We start from the raw sequence: 23,503 nt of genomic DNA on the forward strand, positions 1-23,503 counted from the left end.
ATTCAAAGAATAGCCCAGGCTTCCCCAACAGGAGATTCCACTTGCATGTCCCCAAGAGAAAGCAGCACTGGTAGGTGCTCCCACAGAACGAGAGCCCTCTCCACGCATTCTCTGCAGATGCAGAGGGCCCAAACTGTCACAGTTACACTGCAAAGGGGGAGCAGAATGGTGAAAGGTGGGGCAAAGACTCCACATGCACTGCAGCAGATTTCATTGCAACACCTCAGAGAGAAGGTTAGAGGCGGGTCAGGGGAAGGCCTAAGACATGGTCAACAGGTCTGATGAGACAGATCCACTGGCCAAAACCTCTACCAAGGAGAAGCGCAGGGGCTGTAGCCAACGTGATACAGATCTGTTAGTGCTCTGCAGCCTGGGTGGTGAGAGTTCAGGCCATTTGGCTACTGCAGAGATCACCTGCAAAATTCAGTTTACTCTAGCTTGTGCAAGGGTCAAAGATTTGACTTCTATGGATTAAAGTTACATTCAGTTCATCAAAACTTTCTGCTCCACTAATCAGCTAACTTAAAGCAAGAGGAAAATAGAAAAGAAGTAAGTGTAAATCATGCACTTCCTCCATACCTGGACAACACTGCTGCAAGCGGAGTAGAAATGACAGCTCTCCCAGTTTCCTGGTTCCTGGAAAGAATGTAATCCTCCATCTTTTGTTCATCCCTTTCAGCTGCTTCAAGGTAAACTAACTTATGTCTTTTTGAGTCATTCTGAAGCCTCGTACCTGAATGGTAAAATGGCTAGATGTAAAGGTCTCTATATCTATTGTCCTTTTCACTATTAACAGTGTCTAGAAAATACTATACTTGGAAGCATACCTCTCAACTGAGGCCCAAATGTGGAATGTAATGTGTGACTTGAATCATAGAAATGTAGGGCTGGAAGGAACCTGGAGAGGCCATCAAATCAGGGACGGCCCACAACATTTTGGCATCTGAGGTGGGGCGCTCAAATGACACCCCCATGTCCCCTTGCTTGGGCCAAAATTTTGAAAGGTCTAAATTCTGCCTTTTTCCTGTTCTACTCCTCTCATGGTACAGCTCTGCTACCTACCCCAATAAACGAGAACTAACAACTTAAAATGCCTTGTTCAAAAATTTTAAGTAACACTTTACTTTCAAACGCCTGAATAGCAAATGTAACTTTTCTTGTCTGCATAGTAAACATTGGCATTTTTATCTGTTTGAATAATCAAAGTGGTGCTTTCCGTGTCTTCTTGGTTGCAAAGATTTGAACTGCTTTCTGCTGAAGGTCCACAGTCTGGGCCAGTTCATGCTCTATTGAGACGGTTGCAAGGCTGACCAGCCTCTCCCATGTCATTGTGGAGTATAGATGTGTTTTTATTAACTTCAGCTTGGAAAAGTTGTGTTCTCCACTGGCAACTGTTACAGGAAGTGTTAGAAGTTTGCGCAGAGCAACAAAAGCTTTTGGAAAGAGGGCGGTCATCTTATTTGTGCACATATATTCCAGAACAGCCTTTGAAGTTGATCCTGCTGAAATGTATCTTGAAAGGGCTTTCAGTTCATCAGCTAAATCACTCGCATCAATATCACGCATGTCATCATGTGTCAACACTCTCTCTAGTGCCCTGCATTGCTGGCATAGGTCTTCAGGTATAGTGAGGAGTTTTGGAATATCATACAACATCCCAAATATACTGCTGTGTTCCTTGAGCTGCATGAACCGTTCTTCAACTGACTGTATTGCACAATCTAGCACCTGGTTAAAAAATTCAACTTCGAATTGTTGTTTCGGGTCTCTTATGGGATTATTCGTGCTTCGTAATGAAAATGTCTTCTTCGGTGACTCTCGTATTCTTCAATGGTTGGGAAAATAGCTTCAGTGTGAAGTTCCTCTGCCAACTTCTGTGCACTCTTCAGAACGTTTTGAAATCCCTCATCTGACCGGTAAGACTGTAGGTATGACTTTGCTTTGTCCAGTTGTTCCATTCCTCCAGATATAGTCCTGGATCATCCAGACTTAAGAAACTAAACTCAGCAGCAGCTGTTTCTTGCACCTCCACCACACTCTTCTCTGATCTACACTTTTCTTCAGGAATGTGCATGGTTACATCCATTTGAGATGGAAATATGGATGCTGAAGTAGCTGCCAGGTCACCTGCACTCTGATTAACTGAAATATCAGGCATCTCCTCACCACTCACATCCTCACTGAGGCAGGAAGGCTCAGCATGAACATTTGTGTCTATGTATCTCAGGAGAGCTCCTTTCTGCTTAGATAGAAAAGCTTCCTTTGCTTTCTTTTTTTTTTTTTTTCTGAATGCTGCCCCAGAGGGGCGTTTTCTTTTTTCACTCATGACTGCTGTCCTGTGCCAGCTATAGGAGCTCTCAACACTCAGTTGAAGGGAACAAATAAGCAGGCTGGTAGCAGGGCCTGAGTGAGGACGATGATAGCATCATAGGGGTCTAACTGGCTCCTACTACTTCAGTTGACTGCCTGTTCTCCTCAGATGGGTTCAGGGAAGCAGCAGGAAACAGGAAGCTCCCTGAGAAGCTGGTGTTAATCAGTCCAGGCTCCTGGGGTGATAGAGAGGTACGTAAGAGGCTCCTCCTCCTCTCTCTCCCTGCAGCTCCTGCTGCTTTCTGTTATTCCCTCTCACCTTTTCTCCCTGCCTGTTATGTCTCTTGTGCCCTCCTTCCCCCAGCACAGCACTCCACCATCTCTGTGCATCTAGAGCAGAGAGAATACATATGCACCAGCAGCAGACACAATTTTCTACACTCTGGGTCCTAGTGGCTCCCCCTCCCCCCACAGTCTGGCATCTGAGGCGGCCGCCTCAGTTCACCTCATGGTAAGGCCAGCCCTGCATCAAATCCAGCCTCCCAGCATTTAGGCAGGACTAAGTAAACCTACAACATCCCTGACATGTGCTTTTCTAACCTGTTCTTAAAAACCTCCAATGATCGGAGTTCCACAACCTCCCTTGGAAGCCTCTTTCAGAGTTTAATTACCCTTTATAGTTCAAAAGTTTTTCCTAATAATCTAACCTAACCTCCCTTGATGCAGATTAAGCCTGTTACTTCTTATCCTACCTTCAGTGGCCATAGAGAACAATTGATCACTGTTCTCTTTATAATAGCCCTTAGCATATTTGAAAGCTATTGTCAGGTCCCACTGCAATCTTCTTTTCTCAAGGTTAAACATGCCTAGTTTTTTTTTTAACCTTTCCTCACAGGTCAGGTTTTGTAAACCTTTTACTGTTTTTGTTTTTTAACTCTCCTCTTGACTCTCTCCAATTAATCCACATCTTTCCAAAAGTATTGCACCCAAAATTGGACCCAGAATTCCAGCTGAGGCCTCCCCAGTGACGAGTGGAGTGGGACAATTACCCTGTGTTTTACATGACACTCCTGTGGATGATATTATCCTTTGTCAAAACTGCATCACATAGTTGGCTCATATTCAAATTGTGATCTACTAGAACCCTCAGATCCTGTGCAGCAATACTACTGCCTAGCCACTTATTCTCCATTTTGTAGATGTGCATTTGATTTTTCCTTCTTAAGTGAAGTACTTTGCATTTGCCTTTATTGAATATCATCTTGTTAATTTCAGAACAATTCTCTATAGTTTTGAATTCTAATTCTGTCCTCAAAAGTGCTTGCAAACACTCCTGGTTTAGCATCATCTGCAAGCTTGATAAGAATAATCTCTCCCTCATTATCCAAGTCACGAATGAAAATTCTGAATTAATATCAGACCCAGCACTGTCTGACCCCACTAAATATGCCCTTCCAGTTTGATAGCCAATCATTAATAACTACTCTGAGAACGGTCTTTCCATCAGTTGTGCACCACCTACAGCAATTTAATCTGGAGTACCTTTCCCTAGTTTGTTTATGAGAAGGTCATGTGAAAATGTGTCAAAAGCCCTATTAAAATCGAGATATAGCACATCTAAAGCTTCCCACATATCCACGAGGCCAGTAACCTGGTCAAAGGAGGAAATTAGGTTGGTTTGGCATGATTTGTTCTTGACAAATTCACAATGGCTATTCCTTATAATCCTATTATCCTCTAGCTGCACACAAATTGATGATTAAATAATTTGTTCCAATATTTCTCCAGGTACCAAAGTTAGGCTGACTGGTCAACACCATGGGTCCTCTTTGTTCCACTTTTAAATACCAATACTATCTTTGCCCTTCTTCAAACCTGTGGGACCACACCCATCCTCCTGGAGTTCTCAAAGATAATTGCTAACTGTTGCAAGATTGCTTCAGATACTTCCTTAAGTACCCTAGAATTAATTTCATCAGGCCTGCTGACTTGAATACATTAACTTATCTAAATATTCTTTAACTAAGACTCAACGAGGGACACAGAACAACCATTCATGCAGGAAACTTAAAATGCTGCTGGGGACTCACTCCTGCTGCATAAATAATATAACCTCAGTTCAGCAATTCTATATTTCTGGTGTAAATAATTTTCAGAGACAACAGAGAATGCTAGAGGACTGAAATGAGAGCTGCTCCTTGCAATAGGATACATTGAGAAGTGAGCTTAGAAATACAGGCCTCCATCCTGCAAAGAGAACCATGCAGACAGATGCCTGTGCCTGCCTGGAATCCCACTGAAATCAAGGGAGATGTCATTCATTTTTCATTTCATAGGCTCTGTGTAAGAGCAAGAGAGTCTGTCCACACAGTTCTCTCTGCTGGAAAGGGGGGTGGCATAACAAAACAAAACAAAACAAAAATCAATCTCCTTCACCCAGCCACTGAGTGTTTTCCCAGACTGACCAATAAATTACTTACACTGATAGAAGACAGAGCAGTATTTTACCATCAATTTTAAGGAAAATCATGATTTTGGCCTTACAGAGACAACACAAATCATGGAATAGTGGTGAAAATAATTAAATGTCACCAGCTCAGTCCCAAAGATTAAATTATTAAGAAAATGCTATTTAAATTATTTTTTTAGGGAGCACCTTGAGCTTTTCAGGGTGTTCACTACCTCTCATTTTTCATGATCTGTGGCTATCCCTTGTCCTGACATGGTGGCTTAATGGAAACTGCCTGTAAAACATTAAGCCCTGCCAGTGGTGTCCATCACAATGTTATAATTTACTCTTCTGTTCATTCATTATCTACAAAGAGTACCAACTGGATCCTTATTTGGAAACTCCACCCATTTAGGGAATCATAGGACTGGAAGAGACCTCTCAAGGTATTCTAGTCCAGTCCCCTGCACTCATGGCGGGACTAAGTATTATCTAGACCATCCTTGACAGGTGTTTATCTAACCTGCTCTTAAAAATCTCCAACGATGGAGATTCCACAACCTCCCTGGGAAATTTATTCCAATATTTAACCACCCTGACAGTTAGGAAGCTTTTCCTAATGTCCGACCTAAACCGCCCTTGCTACAATTTAAGCCCATTGCTTCTTGTCCTATCCTCATTGGTTAAGGAGAACAGTTTTTCTCCCTCCTCCTTGTAATAACTTTTCATGTACTTGAAAACTGTTATCATGTCGTCTCTTCTTCAGACTAAACAAATCCAATTTTTTCAATCTTCCCTTATAGGTCATGTTTTCTAGACCTTTAATCATTTTTGTTGCTTTACTCTGGACTCTCTCCAAATTTGTCCACATCTTTCCTGAAATGTGGCATCCAGAACTGGCCACAATACTCCAGCTGAGGCCTAATCAGCGCGGAGTAGAGCAGAAGAATTTCTTCTTGCATTTTGTTTACAACACTCCTGCTAATACATCTCAAAATGATGTTGATTTTTTTTTTTTGGCAACAGTGTACTGTTCACTCATATTTAGTTTGTGATCCAGTCTGACCCCAGTACTCCTTCCTAGACAGTCATTTCCCATTTTGTACGTGCGTAACTGATTGTTCCTTCCTAAATGGAGTACTTTGCATTTGTCCTGATTGAAATTCATCTTATTTATTTCAGATCATTTCCCCAGTTTGCCCAGATCATTTTGAATTTTAATCCTATCCTCCAAAGCATTTGCAACCCCTGCCAGTTTGGTGTCATTTGCAAACTTTAGAAGTGTACTCTCTATGACAGGGGTTCTCAAACGTCATTACACCACAACCCCCTTCCAACAACAGTTACTTTTTGACCATGAGGGGGGAAGGGCCTCTGTCCATGCCTCGCCACCCCAGGGAAGGGGAGTGGGGGCAGAGCCCAAGCCCCACTGCCCCAGATGGGGATGGAGCTTGAGCCCCAGGTCCCGGCAAGTCTAATTCTGGCCCTGGCAACCCCATTCAAATGAGGTTGCGACCCAGTTTGGAGTCCCAACCCACTGTTTGAGAACTAGGGCTCTATGCCACTAGCTAAATCATTGATGAAGATATTGAACAGAATCAGATGCAGAACTCATCCCTGTGGGACCCCACTCAATACGCCATTCCAGCTTGACTGTGAACTGATAACTACTCTCTGGGAATGGTTTTCCAATGGTTTTCCATTTATGCACCCACCTTATAGTAGCTCCATCTAGGTTGTATTTCCCTAGTTTGTTTATGAGAAGGTCATGTGAGACAGTATCCGAAGCCTTACTAAAGTCAAGATATACCACATCTATCACTTCCCCCTATCCACAGGGCTTTTACCCTGTCAGAGAAAGCTATCAGGTTGCTTTGACACGATTTTTTCTTGACAAATCCATGCTGACTGTTACTTATCACCTCATGATCTTCTAGGTGTTTGCAAATTGATTGCTTAATTAATTGCTCCATTATTTTTCTAGGTACTGAAGCTAAGCTGACTGGTCTGTAATTGTCCAGGTTGTCCTTATTTCCCTTTTTTTCCTGATGGGCACTATGTTTGCCCTTTTCCAGTCCTCTGGAATCTCTCCCGTCTTCTATGACTTTTCAGAGATAAATCGCTAATGGCTCAGATATCTCCTCAGTCAGTTCCTTGAGTACTCTAGGCTGTATTTCATCAGGTCCTGGTGACTTGAAGACATCTAACTCCTCTAAGTAATTTTTAACTTGTTCTTTCCCTGTTTTAGCCTCTGATCCTACCTCATTTTCACTGGCATTCCCTATGTTAGACACTGAATCGCTACTAACCTTTTTTTTTTTTGGGGGGGGGGGGGGGCGCACAGGAGAAGGTCATTTAGCACTCCTGCCATTTCCACATTTTCTGTTATTGTCTCCCCCCTCTCATTGAGTAATCGGCCTATGTTGTCCTTGGTCTTCCTCTTGCTTCTAATATATTTGTAGAATATTTTCTTGTTACCCTTTATGTTTCTAGCTAGTTTAATCTTATTTTGTGCCTTGGCCTTTCTAATTTTGTCCTGACATACTGTGTTATTTGTTTATATTCATCCTTTGTAATTTGACCTAGTTTCCACTTTTTGTAGGACTCTTTTTGAGTTTCAGATCACTGAAGGTCTCCTGGTTAAGCAAGGGTGGACTCTGGCCATATTTCCTATCTTTCCTATGCTCTTGTACCCTTAATAATGTCTCTTCGAAAAACTACCAACTATCGAACTGTTTTTCCCCTTAGACTTGCTTGCCAGGAGATCTTACCTACCAACTCCCTGAGTTAGCTAAAGTCTGCCTTCTTAAAATCCATTATCTTTATTGTCAGGTTTCAGAGTAACAGCCGTGTTAGTCTGTATTCGCAAAAAGAAAAGGAGTACTTGTGGCACCTTAGAGACTAACCAATTTATTAGAGCATAAGCTTTCGTGAGCTACAGCTCACTTCCTCAGATGCATATCGTGGAAACTGCAGCAGGCTTTATATATACACAGAGAATATGAAACAATACCTCCTCCCACCCCACTATCCTGCTGGTAATAGCTTATCTAAAGTGATCATCAGGTGGGCCATTTTCAGCACAAATCCAGGTTTTCTCACCCTCCACCCCCCCACACAAATTCACTCTCCTGCTGGTGATAGCCCATCCAAAGTGACAACTCTTTACACAATGTGCATGACAATCAAGTTGGGCTATTTCCTGCACAAATCCAGGTTTTCTCACATACATTGTGTAAAGAGTTGTCACTTTGGATGGGCTATCACCAGCAGGAGAGTGAATTTGTGTGGGGGGGTGGAGGGTGAGAAAACCTGGATTTGTGCTGGAAATGGCCCACCTGATGATCACTTTAGATAAGCTATTACCAGCAGGATAGTGGGGTGGGAGGAGGTATTGTTTCATATTCTCTGTGTATATATAAAGCCTGCTGCAGTTTCCACGATATGCATCTGAGGAAGTGAGCTGTAGCTCACGAAAGCTTATGCTCTAATAAATTGGTTAGTCTCTAAGGTGCCACAAGTACTCCTTTTCTTTTTATCTTTATTGTGCTGTTTTCCCTCCTACCATTCCTTAGAAATAGGAACGCTACCATTTCATGATCACTTTCACCTAAGCTGCCTTCCACTTCCAAATTCTCAACCAGTTCCTCCCAAAGTTGCTCCCCTGGGACAAGGTAAGGTTTGCAGACCAGAACATTTGAGGATTCTCCAGAACTCTGAGGACCAGTGGATGCCCATCTAGGACCACATTCAGAAGATAAGAGAAACTAAAGGGATCATGTAGACTAGGCATGGTAGTGAACACATCATGAGCTGCAGCTTTCTGAGCGGGGTACCTGCTGCAGAACTGGTGAACTTTGCATTTTTTGTGATACACACAGGTCCACTGTTAGCACGCCCCAATGACTGGAGATCAGGTGGATGATGTCCTCTTTCAGAGACCATTCATAGAATTATAGAATATCAGGGTTGGAAGGGACCTCAGGAGGTCATCTAGTCCAACCCCCTGCTCAAATCAGGACCAATCCCCAATTTTTGCCCTAGATCCCTAAATGGCCCCCTCAAGGATTGAACTCACAACCCTGGGTTTAGCAGGCCAATGCTCAAACCACTGAGCTATCCCTCCCCCCATTCTCCAGGGAACATCTTGGATCTATGACACCAGCCAGCTTTAACGTTTGGGGCTCAAACTGAGAGAAATGTCTACTCTTTCTGTCCAAACATTGAGAGTGTGAGATTGCACAAATATGATGGACAGCACCCCATCATAAAATTGTTAATGGCTCTTATTGACTACAATATTGCCAAATATAAGTTAACAAAAATTTTTAAAAAAACCTGAATGCAGATTTACTTGCAGTAAAAGTTGCTTCATTTCTGAGGTAGTGGTGAAGGTCCTTCACAACCAACAATGGAAAGTGATTTAGGGCCCAATCCTGCAAACACTTATGGAGTGTAAGTAGTTCCAATGGAGTCCTAACTATATAGGGGAAACTGACAACACAAGAGTCAAATGCACATAGCAGACATGCTAAAAACAACAACTGAGAAACAGTAGCATTATTTTCTCTGGTCTCTTTCAGCTACAGTCACTAAGGATTACTTACTTATTACTTACTTATAACAATAAGTAGGTAAATATTTTCAGAGAAACACATGGGATTTTGAAGTTGAGGGGATCCTTTTAAAGGAAGGCATCAAAGCCAGACCATCATCTTGAGAGAGTATGATTCATACTGTGGATACTACCTCGTTTGAAAGATATGAACAAAACTGTATTGCAAAATGAAAGTTAATTTTGTAAATGAGATCAATGCATAAAAAAAAAGCCTTTTACAAACCTAAATCCAGTTTGCTTTTTGCTATGGACTCAGTCATTTCAATATCATCAAATATGGCTGTTTGGCAGTTGTTCTCCATTGTGACTTCATACTTCATGGGAGAGAAAAGAGAAGTTAAAAATTAGACAGCATTGGCCTTGCCCCATAGAGCAGTATTTGACATAAACATTGATTTTACAGCATTCACATTTTTCATAACTACTTAACATTTTTTTGGATAATTATGAACTTAATTGCTCATTTAGGCAATATCAGTGGTGAGTGTGAACAATGTCAGGTGTGATTAAAATACAAAATGAACTTCATACTATGTACCTGTTTTGCAACCCAGAGAGGAAGCAAGGGGGTTTTCACCTGACACTTATGCGGAATAACCACAGTTGCATTTTGGCAACTTTACATAGAGAGCACAGGCCTACAAGAGATGAAAGACCAAACGTTCTATTCCCTGCTAAAACCTCTGTGGCCCTAAATAAGTCACTTAATATTTCTACCTCAATTTCTTCATCTGGAAACTGAGGATAAAATTGACTTGCATTGGCAAACTAGGTGCACGGAAAACTGGTTTCATCCCTTTCTTTTCAGGGGGATGCAGGAACAGAAAGCAAACTCAGAGGGGAAGAAACTCTCAGAGTATTAGAGGATGCAAAATTTTCATTCACATATTGTGCCCTATGCGGTCTCCCTCCCTCCCAGACCCAGTATTATCTGTCTGTCACAATCTCTTTCCCCCTCATCATTTCCTGTTGTACTGCTCCACTCGGTATCTTACAAAGCAGCTGCCCTCAGTGGAACTGACAAACATTCCGATCTCTAAGGCTTGTCTTCATTGCCACATTAGCTCAAGTTAGCCACTCAGTTATTGTCTCTCGAGCTAGAGTAGCTTAAGTAACAGCAGTCCCGCTGCAAAATAATTGAGCCGCACAGAGGGCTTGGATTAGCAGCACACAGTAGTTGAGTCCCCGCTGCTCTACTAGCTCCAGCATCAGCAGCACTCGAGCCTCAACCCATGCCCCCAACAGGCTGGCTAGCTAGCTTGAATTTAAAGCACCAATGAACTCGAGCTAGAGATGTGTGTGCTTGAACAGCAGCTGGGTTTTGGGGCAACACTCGAGCTATAGCTTGAGCTAACAATGCAGCACAGGCAGCCCTCAAGACATTCTGCGCTGGTGCGATAAGAGATCAGGATGACAGTCAGTTTCACGGACGTGCCGCAGCACTGCAGAAAAACAAGAGACAGAAGTTAGAAGATGGCAAGGAGAGCTTTGAATCTCCTGTGCTCCAATAAGAGATGACGGAAGACACACCTGCCAAGTTATATCAAAGACGCAGATCGAAGGGTCACCAAAGGGAGCCATCGTTAGTTCTGCAGCGTTAACAACATAGCAAATTATTTGCCAAATGGTGATCAATATTCAGCAAGAAAATACATTTTAAATTTGAGATTTTAAGAATGTGTTAAGTGCAAGAGAATAATGTCCATTGGTATCTACTTGATGTACTGAGAGATCTTGTCTAAATTATGTCAAAATCCACCTAACCATAAAAAACAAGAGTAAAAAAATCGTGATAGAAAACAAGTCCAAATCCTGCATCAGTATCTGCTAGCTGGTCTCCTACCCACTTCACTGAGACTCTGTAGAGTTACAAGGGAGCCATACTAGCTGATCCTGACGCAGGATTGAAACCCAGGGTAACATTTCTTACCATTTCTTCATCATCATACAGGTAATGTGGGGACTGCTTAGCATTTGTGCTAATAAGGGATCTTAAATCTGGTGTTTTAGTTGGCTCAAGTTGCTTCACCCATTCTCCAATCGAAACGAGGTTCTTCCCAGCAGGTGGAGTTGTGTCCTTTACATGTGATGAGGCATATGTAAAATAATCCGGGTCCACATCATACTCTTCATCCACTAACATTTCCCGCTCTTCACCAATTTCCTCTATTTTAGCCTTAAGGAATTCATGCATTTCCCAGGACTCCTTATGGTCTGTTTCATTCTGAGGTAGCAGAAACGGCATCCCCAAATCCAGAAGTGGTTCATCAACAAGTTCTTCTTGAAAGAGCGTTTCATCTCTAAAACCCTGCATAAAACATTACAGAGTATAGATTTGACATCGTGTTTCCTGCAAGCTCTCTTACAGTTGTGTTTTACGTCAGGCACATTTTAATATTACAACCACTGTTCTGTTTTTTAAATGAGTATCTGTTAGCTTTTACATTTTAGCAGAAGCAGCTAAACTGGAACTTTGAAACTTGCCCTGATTTACCATTTTTACAAAGACAGACATGACTTTTTTAAAACAATAAAGAAATGAAAGTTGGGAGCAACTCAACTATTCCTGGAGCTATAGGAAAAAGCAAGTCTGGGCGGAAGCTGGGGAATGGGAATTGTTAGACAGTATTTTTTTAAGAGCTGCAGGAAAAAGCCTAAATAAATCTAACAAAACATTCTGAGGATTTATCTGCCATCCCACTACGCAACGATGCATATCATCATCAGTTTAATCAGGAAGGCATCCCTTGCTTATTCCACACAATCCTTTAATTAAAAGGCCAACATCTCACCCTCCAGAGTCAGATCAATCCACTCATCTCACCAGCTGAAATACTAATCCAGTAAAGGGTGCCTGCCATTACCCTTTTTAGAGCTGCTTCTTTGAAGTGTGCCAACTTGACACAACAGCGATTAGATAGATTGGTGGGCTGAGGCAATAACTAACACTGGTGAGTGACCGACCAGTTTTGGTGGGGTTTTTTAAAAAACAAACAAACAAACAACAAAACAATTTTACACACATTAGGTTCATTACAAGCCATGACAGCTAGAGAAGTGTTGCAGGAGAATTTGAGACTCTAGGGCCAGAAGTCAATACCTTTACTGCTATTAAGAAGTATGTTACTCCATGAGAAGCCCACTGAAGTCAAAATATGAAGTAAGGTCCTACTGTATCAAAGTGAAGGTATCAAACTCCAGCTCCTCATGTCCCTGAAGTCTGTGGCAAAGCAGGGACTCGCAGATCCTAGGTTAGCACCCCAACCATGGGATAACAAACAGCCTTTTCCTAAAGAAACCCTGCTTACACACCTTTCCCCCCCCCTTGAATTAATAATTGATCACTATTAGCAGGAGATCTAACATTCTTATTTCATATCACCTTTCATATTCAAGATAAGACAATGCATCTTAACATAATGGGTTAGAAAATAAGGTAGCCCAGTATCTCTGTAGGCAAGGTGTCACATACACATTCAGCATTAGCTCACAAAAAGCCTTGAATCTTAGAATTTGTTTTAGAGAGGGATTGTTTACCAGAACACACAGCTCATCCCAGACTCCTGTTTTCCCACCAGACAGAATGAACCCTGGATTGACACCTCTCCTGAAGGACACTTGTTTTTGGAAGGTGAAAGGGGGCTTTTAGAATCTCAATTCCTTCTAAACTATTTTAACTAGAATGAAACAGCAGCCAAATACCTGTGGTGCCTCAAGCATTATTGATGAATTAATATCATTTACTGGAGATGCAGAGTTGTCTTTAATAGTGCTGGGATCCACAATGCAAAAGTTCTCCTCCTCTTTGCTTTCTCCCTATAAAGGCAGTTGAAGCATACGTTAGCATTAAAAACACCATCAGGAAGGTAAAAAAGCCCCAAATTCTTAAAATAAATAAATAAATAAAAAGGTGGGGCTGTTGGGGAGAGGGAGGAAAGGACCATGGAGAAGGAGAGAATGAGGAAGGGGAAGGAGAATAGAATTTGTTTTACTATAAATTGAAAAGATAAAAAGATGGGTTTACATAAAAAATAAAATAAAAGTAGGGCTGTCAAGCAATTAAAAATAATTCTGATTAATTACACAATTTAAAAAATTGTGATTAATCGCACAATTAATCACACTGTTAAACAACAGAATACCATTTATTTAAATATTTTTGGATGTTTTCTACATTTTCAAATATATAGATTTCAATTACAACACAGAATATAAAGTGTATAGTGCTGATTTTATTACAAATATTTGCACTGTAAATAACAAAAGAAATTAGTATTTTTCAATTCACCTCATATGAATACTGTAGTGCAATCTCTTTATCATGAAAGTTGAACTTACAAATGTAGAATTATGTACAAAAAATAACTGCACTTAAGAATAAAACAATGTAAAACTTTAATGTCCACAAGTCCACTCAGTGCTACTTCTTGTTTAGCCAATTGCTCAGACAAATAAGTTTGTTTACATTTGCAGGAGATAAATGTTGCGCGCTTCTTGTTTACAATGTCACCCAAAATTGAGAACAGGTGTTCGCATGGCACTGTTGTAGCTGGCATTGCAAGATATTTATGAACCAGATGCGCTAAAGATTCATATGTCCCTTCATGCTTTGACCACATTCCAGAGAACATGAGTCCATGCTGATGATGGGTTCTACTCGATAACAATCCAAAGCAGTGTGGACAGATGCATGTTCATTTTCATCATCTGAGTCAGATGCCACCAGCACAAGGTTGATTTTTTTTTTTTGGTGGTGGTTCGGGTGCTGTAGTTTCCACATTGGAGTGCTGCTCTTTTAAGACTTCTGAAAGCGTATTCCACACCTTGTCCCTCTCAGATTTTGGAAGGCACTTCAGATTTTTAAACCTTGGGGTCAAGTGTTGTAGCTGTCTTTAGAAATCTCACATGGGTACCCTCTTTGTGTTTTGTAAAGTCTACAGTGAAACAGTTCTTAAAATTAACAGCATGTGCTGGGTCATCATCCGAGACTGCTATAACATGAAATATATGGCAGAATGCAGATAAAACAGAGCAGGAGACATACAATTCTCCCCCAAGGAGTTCAGTCACAAATTTAACTAACACATTTTTTTAACGAGCCTCATCAGCATGGAAGCATGTCCTCTGGAATGGTGGCCGAAGCACAAAAGGACATATGGATGTTTAGCATATCTGACATGTAAATACCTTGCAATGCCGGCTACAAAAGTGCCTTGTGAATGCCTGTTCTCAATTTCAGGTGACACTGTAAATAAGAAACGGGCAGCGTTATAAACAAACTTGTTTGTCTTAGTGATTGGCTGAACAAGAAGTAGGACTGAGTGGACTTGTAGGCTTAAAGTTTTACATTGTTTTGTTTTTGAGTGCAGTTATGTAACAAAAAATCTGTTTGTAAGTTGCACTTTCACAATAAAGAGATTGCATTACAGTACTTGTATGAAGTGAATTGAAAAATACTCTCTCTTTTGTTTGTCATTTTTACAGTACAAATATTTGTAATAAAAGTAATATAAAGTGAACACTGTACACTTTGTAGTCTGCATTATAACTGAAATCAATATATTTGAAAATGTAGAAAAACATCCAAAATATTTAATACATTTCAATTGGTATTCTATTGTTTACCAGAACAATTAAAACTGTGATTAATCACGATTAATTTTTTGAGTTAACTGTGATTAATAGACAGCCCTAACAAGAGACAAAGAGGAAAGAAGCTATATAAGGATATAGGCAAGTACATACTTTTTTTTTTTTTAAAAAATAGGAAAGAATTCAAAAACCTTGTTACATTCCTCTTTCAGGGCTTCTTTGTCTGTTTATACTGCAAGCACTTCATGGCCTCGGGTCTTATTATATGGCGCTACACAAATAAACTTAATTAATGAACAATAAAGCAGCGTTGTCAAGTCTGCTGTATGGTCCCAAATCCAAAAAGTATCCCTATTCAGGACAGTACTTATGTTCTTAACTTCAAGCATGTACTTATGTCCTACTGATTGGGGGCTTAAGCACATATTTTGAGTTAAATGTTTGCTTCAGTGATGTCTTGAATAGGGACGGACTTAAACAACATGCTTTGTTGAATTGGGGCTTATGTACACGTTACACTCGTATGTGTCACTGTTGTGACAACATAGAATAAATTAAAAAACATAGAATAAATAAGAAAGTCCTTACCACCAAAGGCTTGCAGATGCCAAGGCGAATAGTACCTGGGGGCACAGATTTCAACACTTCTACCGCCTCTGCTAGAGTGGCATTGTCCAAATATTTCTCATTTACAAAAACCAGGCGGTCGCCTGGTAACAGTTCACCCCCGCGTTCGGCTACTCCATCCGCTACCAGGGAGCTGATCACAATGGCCGTTCTTGTTGGATCTAGGGGATCCTGAAAAAGCAGGCCCAACAAAACCCAATAAATGCATTGTGTTATTTATTTTGAATATACAAAAGAGTAACTAATCTTATGCTGGGGGGCTATCCCATAGGTTACAAACACACACAACAAAAGGACGGTCCATGAATATAACCACCCTAACAGCCTGAAAGACAGAGAGAGGAAAAAATGGGCACTGTAGCATGCTCAGAAGATTAACAAATCCAGGCTCTGGAGCAAGCTGATTTATGCCTTCCTAAAGCAGCTCTCTCAAGTGAAAGAGGGGACAGGCCAAACTGCAGATAGAAAAGCAGCGCTGACTCCTTCACAACCCCTCTGGTCCACCCTATTATGACCAAAAGTCAGACAATGTCCATGCATATGATTTTCAAGGCTTCATGTCAGTGAACATTATATTAAAAAAATCCTTACAATTTACAGAAGTGTTCAGGATTTAGCAGTTACATTTGCTCAGATTATTGTAATATAGAGCACTATACATTTACATGGTGCTTTACATACACAGAAAGACACTTACAGTGCTAAAAAACAAGACATAGGACTGTTTTAGGAGAGGATTTTTAATGAAGATAAGCAACTGCTTGAAAAGATGGGAAAGTTTAAAATATGAAAGATCACGTGCTTGATAGACCTACAGATTTTTCCATGATCATTGATTCATAAACTGGTTTGAGGGATGCTAATTCCTTTTAGGAATATTTTTCCAATTGTTTTTCCTTCTGATTTATGTCTAAATGTACCACTTCCGTCAAATGTCTACCCATTTGAAAATCCATCCTAATCCAATAAGATAAAATGACCAAAGATTTTAATCATTATATAGTAGCAGAAAACATACATTCAACACCTTTCATAATTGTTAAACCAGGCATCATTTATTTTAATATTGTGGCACACATTCGCTCTCTCTCTAGTGCTTGGAATACCCCTTATGTGCATGCATTGTGTCTAATATTACACAAACACATACTGGTTTTTCACAGGACCCAGCTCATTCAGTGCACAGGATGGATGCACAAGGAGGCAGAATTAAGACTGCACAGGCCATCATAAATTTGGCACTTCCTAACTTTTGACTGTTTGACTTTAAAGAATGTTCCTTTAACTTTGTTTTTATTCGTATATGGTTACACACACAAAAATCAAATCTTCCAAATCAACAATTTACTAGCTTTAAGGTGGTGGTGGGGGGTTGCAACATCAGCAAAAGACTGAAATTAGAGATGAGTAAATCGGTTCAGGAGAAAAAAAAAAAGGAATAGGCCTGAAGCTAAATCAGGTTAAGGTAAAACAAGTTAATTTCAGCCCATTGCAAGACTGACTCTGTTTTATACACTTCCCAAGTACTGGACACTCACTCCCTATACCAGTCCATTCCCTGCATGAACTGGGTCTGGTAATCAGGTCTAGCAATCTCTTTTCCAGGCTCTGATGCACTGCTCACTACATGGTTGCCTGCATGCTTCGACTACCCTATTACTTTTGCTCAGACCTGCACAGTGCACCTCTGACAAGAAGTCTTGGGGTAGAAAACCTTCTGTAGAGATTTGTGTCTGCATGTACGTGTGAACATGCACAGTTGTTTGTTTAAAATGCCAAGCCTCTGAGATTATGTAAAGACTTAATTACATGTCCCCAAGTTACATCTGACACTAGAGAGAAGGGGAATGGGGGAACCCATCAGATTCTCTAAAAACAAAGCGGCGGAATGAGAAGGATCTCCAGAATTGGGAGACTTGTATTCTGTAGAACCCGCAGTGGTTACTGCCCTGCCTGCCTCTAGTAAACAGACACAGCAAGCTTTGTGCACCCTTACTACCAAAGCCATGTTTGAACAGAAGAGCAGTGAAGACAATTTGATTAGAGCTGACCAGAGGACGACAATTCTGTTTTGTGGAAACTTTCAAAATGTGTTGTAGCTTATACTAGCAAAACTGCTCTTATACCAGTATAATTTTCACTGGTTCCCCAAACTGACTTAGGACTGGTCTACACTACAGAATTAGATGGAAGGAAGCAGCCTTAAGTCGACCTGTTAATGTTGGTGTCTACACTGCGAGGTCCTTTATGTCAGCCTAAGTCACCTCTGATGTCTACTTCTGTAATCCACATCTGCGAGAGGTGTAGCGCTTAGTTTGATTTTCATGGGCCGATTGTGAGGTAGTGCAGACGCAGCGTTGTGTAATTCGACTTAATTGGCCTCCAAGTGGTGTCCCACAATGCTCATCTGTGACCGCTTTGGAGATCATTCTCAACTTTGCTGCACTGCAGCCAGATATACAGAAAACAGCCCATCCCTGCTAAAGCCCCATGAACTTCTGATTTCCCATTTCCTGTTTGACCAGCACTAGGAGCGTGCCATCTTGAGCACAGCTGATCATGGAGACTACACACTCCAAACGCGCTCCAGCCTGTTCTGCACAAGAGACAGTGGATCTCATCGCTGTGTGGGGAGAAGAGTCTGTGCAGGCAGAGCTCCGATTCAGCAGAAGAAACACTGATATCTATGCAAAAATCGTTTGTGGAATGGGGGAGAAGGGCTACACAAGGGACACAACGCAGTGCCCTGTAAAAATAAAAGAACTTCGCCAAGTGTACCAGAAGGCAAGGGAGGCGAACAGTCGTTCTGGTGCTGAATCCCACACATGCTTGTTCTACAAGCAGCTGCATGCGATTCTTGAGGGTGACCCTACCAGCACCCCCACAAGCAATGTGGACACCTTACAGGTGTGAGAGTCTAGGAACAGCAAGGAGGATTATATGAGTGGATGAAGAGGAGGGGGAGGAGAAGAATGGGAGATGGGCAAGTGGTAGATCCATTCTCCCTGAGAGCCAGGAAATATTTTTAACCCTGGAGCCCTGTGGGTCGCAGGACATCATGGTGGCCGACCATGATGCCAGGGAAGGCACCTCTGGTGAGTATACAGTTACAATGAAAGTCCGGTTAAACTTTAACACACACACACACACGCGCGCGCGCACACGGTTTACATGCATGTTTACTGTGAAGAAAAAGTGAGGACTGCAGTTCTCTGCTCACAAGAGGCCACTCCAGCTACGCAGAGGGTGGCCCCCAGAAAAGACTGTTTATGTTGACAGGGATAGCCTGGGAATCCTCCATGGATATCTCTAGGAAACTTTCATGGAGGTACTCTGCAATCCTTTGCAGAAGGTTTCTGGGCAGGGCATTCTTGTTTCTTCCAACATGGTAGGACAGTTTCCCATGCAACTCCTTAATTAATGGCATCATTGCAGTACGCAGCATAAGGTCCGGGTCTATACCCAGACGCTTGCAGCATCTCCTTCCTTTCCACCTCTGTTACCCTCAGGAGACTGATATCATATAGAGTCGCCTAGGGGAAATGGGGGGAAGTTATCATTAAAAGTGCTCTTACACAGAAGAAAAAAAAAAGAGCATGTAGACCCACCCCGCCCTCCCACATTCCGGATCACCAAATCACGCGGCCGCTAATGTGCCTTTACTGTGCTCGGCATAGGTCGGCAAGTAGTTTAAAGTAGCTGATGGGGACTGGGGCCCCACATGAAAGATTCTGCAATTTGGGAGTGAAAACATTCCCCCCCACCCTGTTCGTAAACAGCTTCCCGTGGTCCTATGGGGAAGGGCCATTGTTCGACTAGCTACCTGTGCTCCGGACGGGAGCCTGCCATAAACTTCATTAAAAGTGCGGTCACCCACAACCCGGGGGGGGCCTACTCACCATGGCTGGAGCAGCAAAATGGCACAGTGAACAATTATGGATTCTGATTATGTTATGGCTTGCATCAAGTGTAATAAGGGGGTTTTTTGTTTTGTTTTTTATGAAAACAGCTTTGCTATGGAAACATTTTATTAAGTACAATGGCACCTTTATTCTTTCCCCCCGAATGACAGCTGGAAATGTGTCCTTCGGCAGGTCAACACCTGAAAGCAGACTTTCAGTGATTAGAAGGAAGAGAACGAGAATGCAGGAGGATATGTTCACCGAGCTAATGAATGCCTCTGGGACAGCTGACACAGAGCTGAGAGCGTGGAGGATTTCACTGTCCGAGAAGTTAGACATGGACATGGAGAGCAGGAAACGAGAGCGTGCGGCACAGGATGAGATGCTTTGGATTATGAGGGACCAAGCTGATATGTTGAGGCATCTGGTTGAACTGCAGGAACAGAAGCAGGAGGGTAGAGTCCCTCTGCAGACCCTGGTGAACAGCCAGCCAGCATTGCCCGGCACAGAATCACCCTCCCCAAAGTGTTCCATGGGCAAAAAGTCCATTAGCCCTTTCATTTAACCGGGGGGGGGGCAGGGGGGGAAGGGAAGGGTACAAGGAACAGAAGGCACCCATTTACAGACCTTTCAGACAGCTGAAAATGCCTTTCCCGTTCCAACTTTACACCCCTTTTCCCCAAGGTTATCTTTTCTCTCTGTTCTCCCTCTTTACTTATGTTTGTTAAATAAAGCAAATGGATTCAAGAAATAAATCTTCTTTATTGAGTAGAAGCAGTGGGCTTGGGCGGGGGGTTGGCTTTACAGGGACAGTGATACAAGCCTGGTGAAGGTTTGGGAAAGCACAATACAGACAAGCAGCTCACATTACTGTGACTCATTGAACGACGCAGTACCCCTTGCTGTGCTCTTCTTATTGCTCTGGTGTCTGGCTGCTCAAAAATGGCTACCGTGCAATCGGTCTCAACTGCCCACCCCTGTGGAGAATTTCCCCCCCTTTTTTCCAGATATTATGGGGCACACAGCAGACAGCTATAATCTTGGGATTGTTCTCCTCACTAAGGTCCAACCTTGTTAGTAGGCTTCTCCAGTGCCCTTTCAAATGACCAAAGGCACATTCAACCACCATTCTGCACTTGCTGAGCCAACAGTTGAACCATTCCCTCCTGCTGTCCAGACAGCTGGTGTATGGCTTCATGAGCCATGGGAGCAAGGGGTAGGCTGGGTCCCCCAGGACAACTATAGGCATCTCAATGTCGTCAATGTTAATTTTGTGATCTGGAAAGAAAGTCCTGGATTGCAGCTTTTTGAACAGACTCAAGTTCCTAAAGATGCGCACATCATGCACCTTTCCTGACCATCCTACGCTGACGTCAGTGAAATGCCCCCTGTGATCCACCAGCGCTTGCAACACCATTGAAAAGTATCCCTTTTGGGTTATGAACTCTTTGGCAAGGTGGTCTGGTGCCAAGATGGGGATATGCGCGCCATCTATTGCCCCACTGCAATTAGGGAACCCCATCGCGGCAAAACCATCCACCATGTCCTGCACATTTCCGAGACTCACAACCCTTCATAGCAGAAATTGATTAATGGCCCTGCACACTTGGAGCACAGCAGCTCCCGAGGTTGATTTACCTTCTCCAAATTGATTCCCCACTGACCAGTAACTGTCTGGCATTGCAAGCTTCCAAATAGCGATCTCCACTCACTTCTCCACTGTCAGAGCAGCTCTCATTTTTGTGTTGCTGAACTCCAGAGCAGGGGAAAGCTCTGCACAAAGTTCCTGGAAGGTGGCTTTCTGCATTCGAAAGTTCCGTGGCCACTGCTTGTCATCCCATACCTGCAAAATGATGCGGTCCCACTAGTCAGTGATTGTTTCCCAGGACCAGAAATGGTGCTCAACAGAGTACAGGTGTTCTGTGACTGCCAGCAGCAACCGTGAATTGTTTTTTTCAATGGCTTCCAGCAGGGCTGCTTGCAGGACATCGCTATGTTCCATGCGGTGGGCCCTACTTTGGCTCTGGAAATACTGCAGGAGAGGGCGTGAGGTGTTTGAGATGCTCACAGCAAGAGTGCACAACTGAGCAGATGCCATGCTTCTGGGGTTATGGCATACGCACGGTGGTTTTAAGGTGCAAAAACCACTGCGTTGTTTGCTGTTGATGAGGGAGGGAGCACAGTGCATCATGGGATGTCGATGCAATGTTCCGATTCTCCCCGGTGACAATGTTTTGGTCCCATGAGACATTGCACAAACTTCCCAAATCACACTGCGGCAAGTTGCACTTTGGGATAGCTACCCACGATGCACTGCTTTGTGCACTGATACAGGTGCTGCTAGTGAGGATGCACTCATCGAGACAATGAGCATGGTGTGGCCAGGCAAAATCAACTTCATTAATTCAGGGGCTTGAGGTCGAATTAGATAAAGTCAACTTAATTCTGTAGTGTGGACAAGCCATTAGACTATACCAGCATAGCACAGCTTAGTTGGTGTAACTGCTTTTACACTAGGGTTTGGCTAGCACAGCTAAGTCAGGAAATCATGCTAGCAAAAGTTTCTTGGAGTGGTGGGGAAAAGAGAGTCTGGGTGAAGTTGGCAGTTAGGACCTGGGATGTGGGGGAGACAGGTTCAAATCCTTGCTCTGCAGAGATTTTCATCTCAGATCACTGATAGATGCAAAGCAGGGACTTGAACCTGAGGTTTCCCTTGTTCCAAGCAAGACTGTAACCACCAGCCTATAGTCCGAGTTTCTCTCTCTCTCCTTTTGATGAAGTCTTCATCGAAACCAAAATTTTTCAGCCTTGACAAGACAGCTTTTTTCAATTAAATTTCATTTAGTTGAAAATATACCAACCAACTTGTTCTGTTGCTAACATGGAAAAGGCCAGAGTCCCTGCACAATACTTTATATGGACTTTGTCAGGGTAACATTTCAAAAGTCAGGACTATTATTTTGCAATGTCTCACTTGCCCCCGCTGCAAGCTAAATAGCTGTACATATTAAACATCAGTGAATGAAACAAAAAAGAATTCGCATAAAAATCACTGATCAGGCAAATACAAAACAAGGGTCTCATTCTGCTCTAGGTTATAATTACGTTGATGTTTTCAAGCAGAGGGAGCTATTGTACAGGAAGAGAAGAGCAATGTAAACCACAATGACAGTGGCGTATCAGTCAGAAATCTAAGCAGTCCTCCAGACAAGCTGAATAATTTGTCACCAATAGCCATGCATCACAATGTGATGACCATAAGACGACTTGCCATAACAATTGCTTTCTGTGGTCTGAAGCTATTAAAAAAAAAAAAAAAAAAAAAAAGATTTACCTAGCAATAAATAAGCTGTATAATTGGGGAGGCTAGCTTTGGTCTAAAATCTTCGGACTGCATTTTTCTTTTCTTTTGAAAAGAAAAGTAAAGTGTTTAACGGAGACCCTCTCTTACTAATGACTTAACTCAAAGCTAATGATAACGACACCATGAAAGAACAATACTTGCTAACTCATTTGCTATCAGCATTTAACTCCTGTTCGTGTCTTGTAAAGCATGAATAAAAATTGACTTTAGAAACCTGGCAGCATGTTGACAACACTGTCTGCTAGAATCTTCTATGTAGTCACAGGAGCTGTGCAGGCAATGGCAGTGCAAGCTTCCTCCATACAGCCCTCCTAAGGTGCCCCTGTGCTCTGTACATCCTCTACATTCCTAGGTCAATTTGATCCATGGCCTCTCTACTGACACTAGCAATGAGAGTGCTAATCGTGATGGTGAGTTTTATATCTTGAATACTTATCTTCTAGACTGAGGCTATCAACTCATTTCATATAGGCCACCATTAAGCCGACAGATACAGGTGTATTTAGTCACTAGCAGCCATGTCTGGATTTCAGCTAGTGACTTCCAGGTAAAAGGTTCATTTACCTGGGAGGTAGGATGAGTGTGATTAAATTGGGGTTTTCCCCAGCCTGGGTTAAAATGTTATCCTGCTGGGAGAACTA

The 23,503-nt window shown here is 42.3% G+C and overlaps 1 protein-coding gene across 10 annotated transcripts in view; it reads right to left on the reverse strand.

Moving 5' to 3' along the window:
* The window catches only part of PATJ (PATJ crumbs cell polarity complex component), a 219,600-nt gene that overhangs the window by 127,538 nt on the left and 68,559 nt on the right, over positions 1-23,503 (reverse strand). For all 10 annotated transcript variants that reach the window (XM_073357497.1, XM_073357502.2, XM_073357507.2 and 7 more), the window contains 5 exons: positions 15,558-15,767; positions 13,080-13,193; positions 11,308-11,685; positions 9,601-9,691; positions 580-733 (listed from right to left, as the gene is read on the reverse strand). In XM_073357497.1, the coding sequence (XP_073213598.1) occupies positions 580-733; positions 9,601-9,691; positions 11,308-11,685; positions 13,080-13,193; positions 15,558-15,767 (947 nt within the window). The remainder of the gene's footprint in view (positions 1-579; positions 734-9,600; positions 9,692-11,307; positions 11,686-13,079; positions 13,194-15,557; positions 15,768-23,503) is intronic.

This window comes from Lepidochelys kempii, chromosome 8 (genome assembly GCF_965140285.1).
Source record: "Lepidochelys kempii isolate rLepKem1 chromosome 8, rLepKem1.hap1, whole genome shotgun sequence".
NCBI classification, from domain to species: domain Eukaryota; kingdom Metazoa; phylum Chordata; order Testudines; family Cheloniidae; genus Lepidochelys; species Lepidochelys kempii.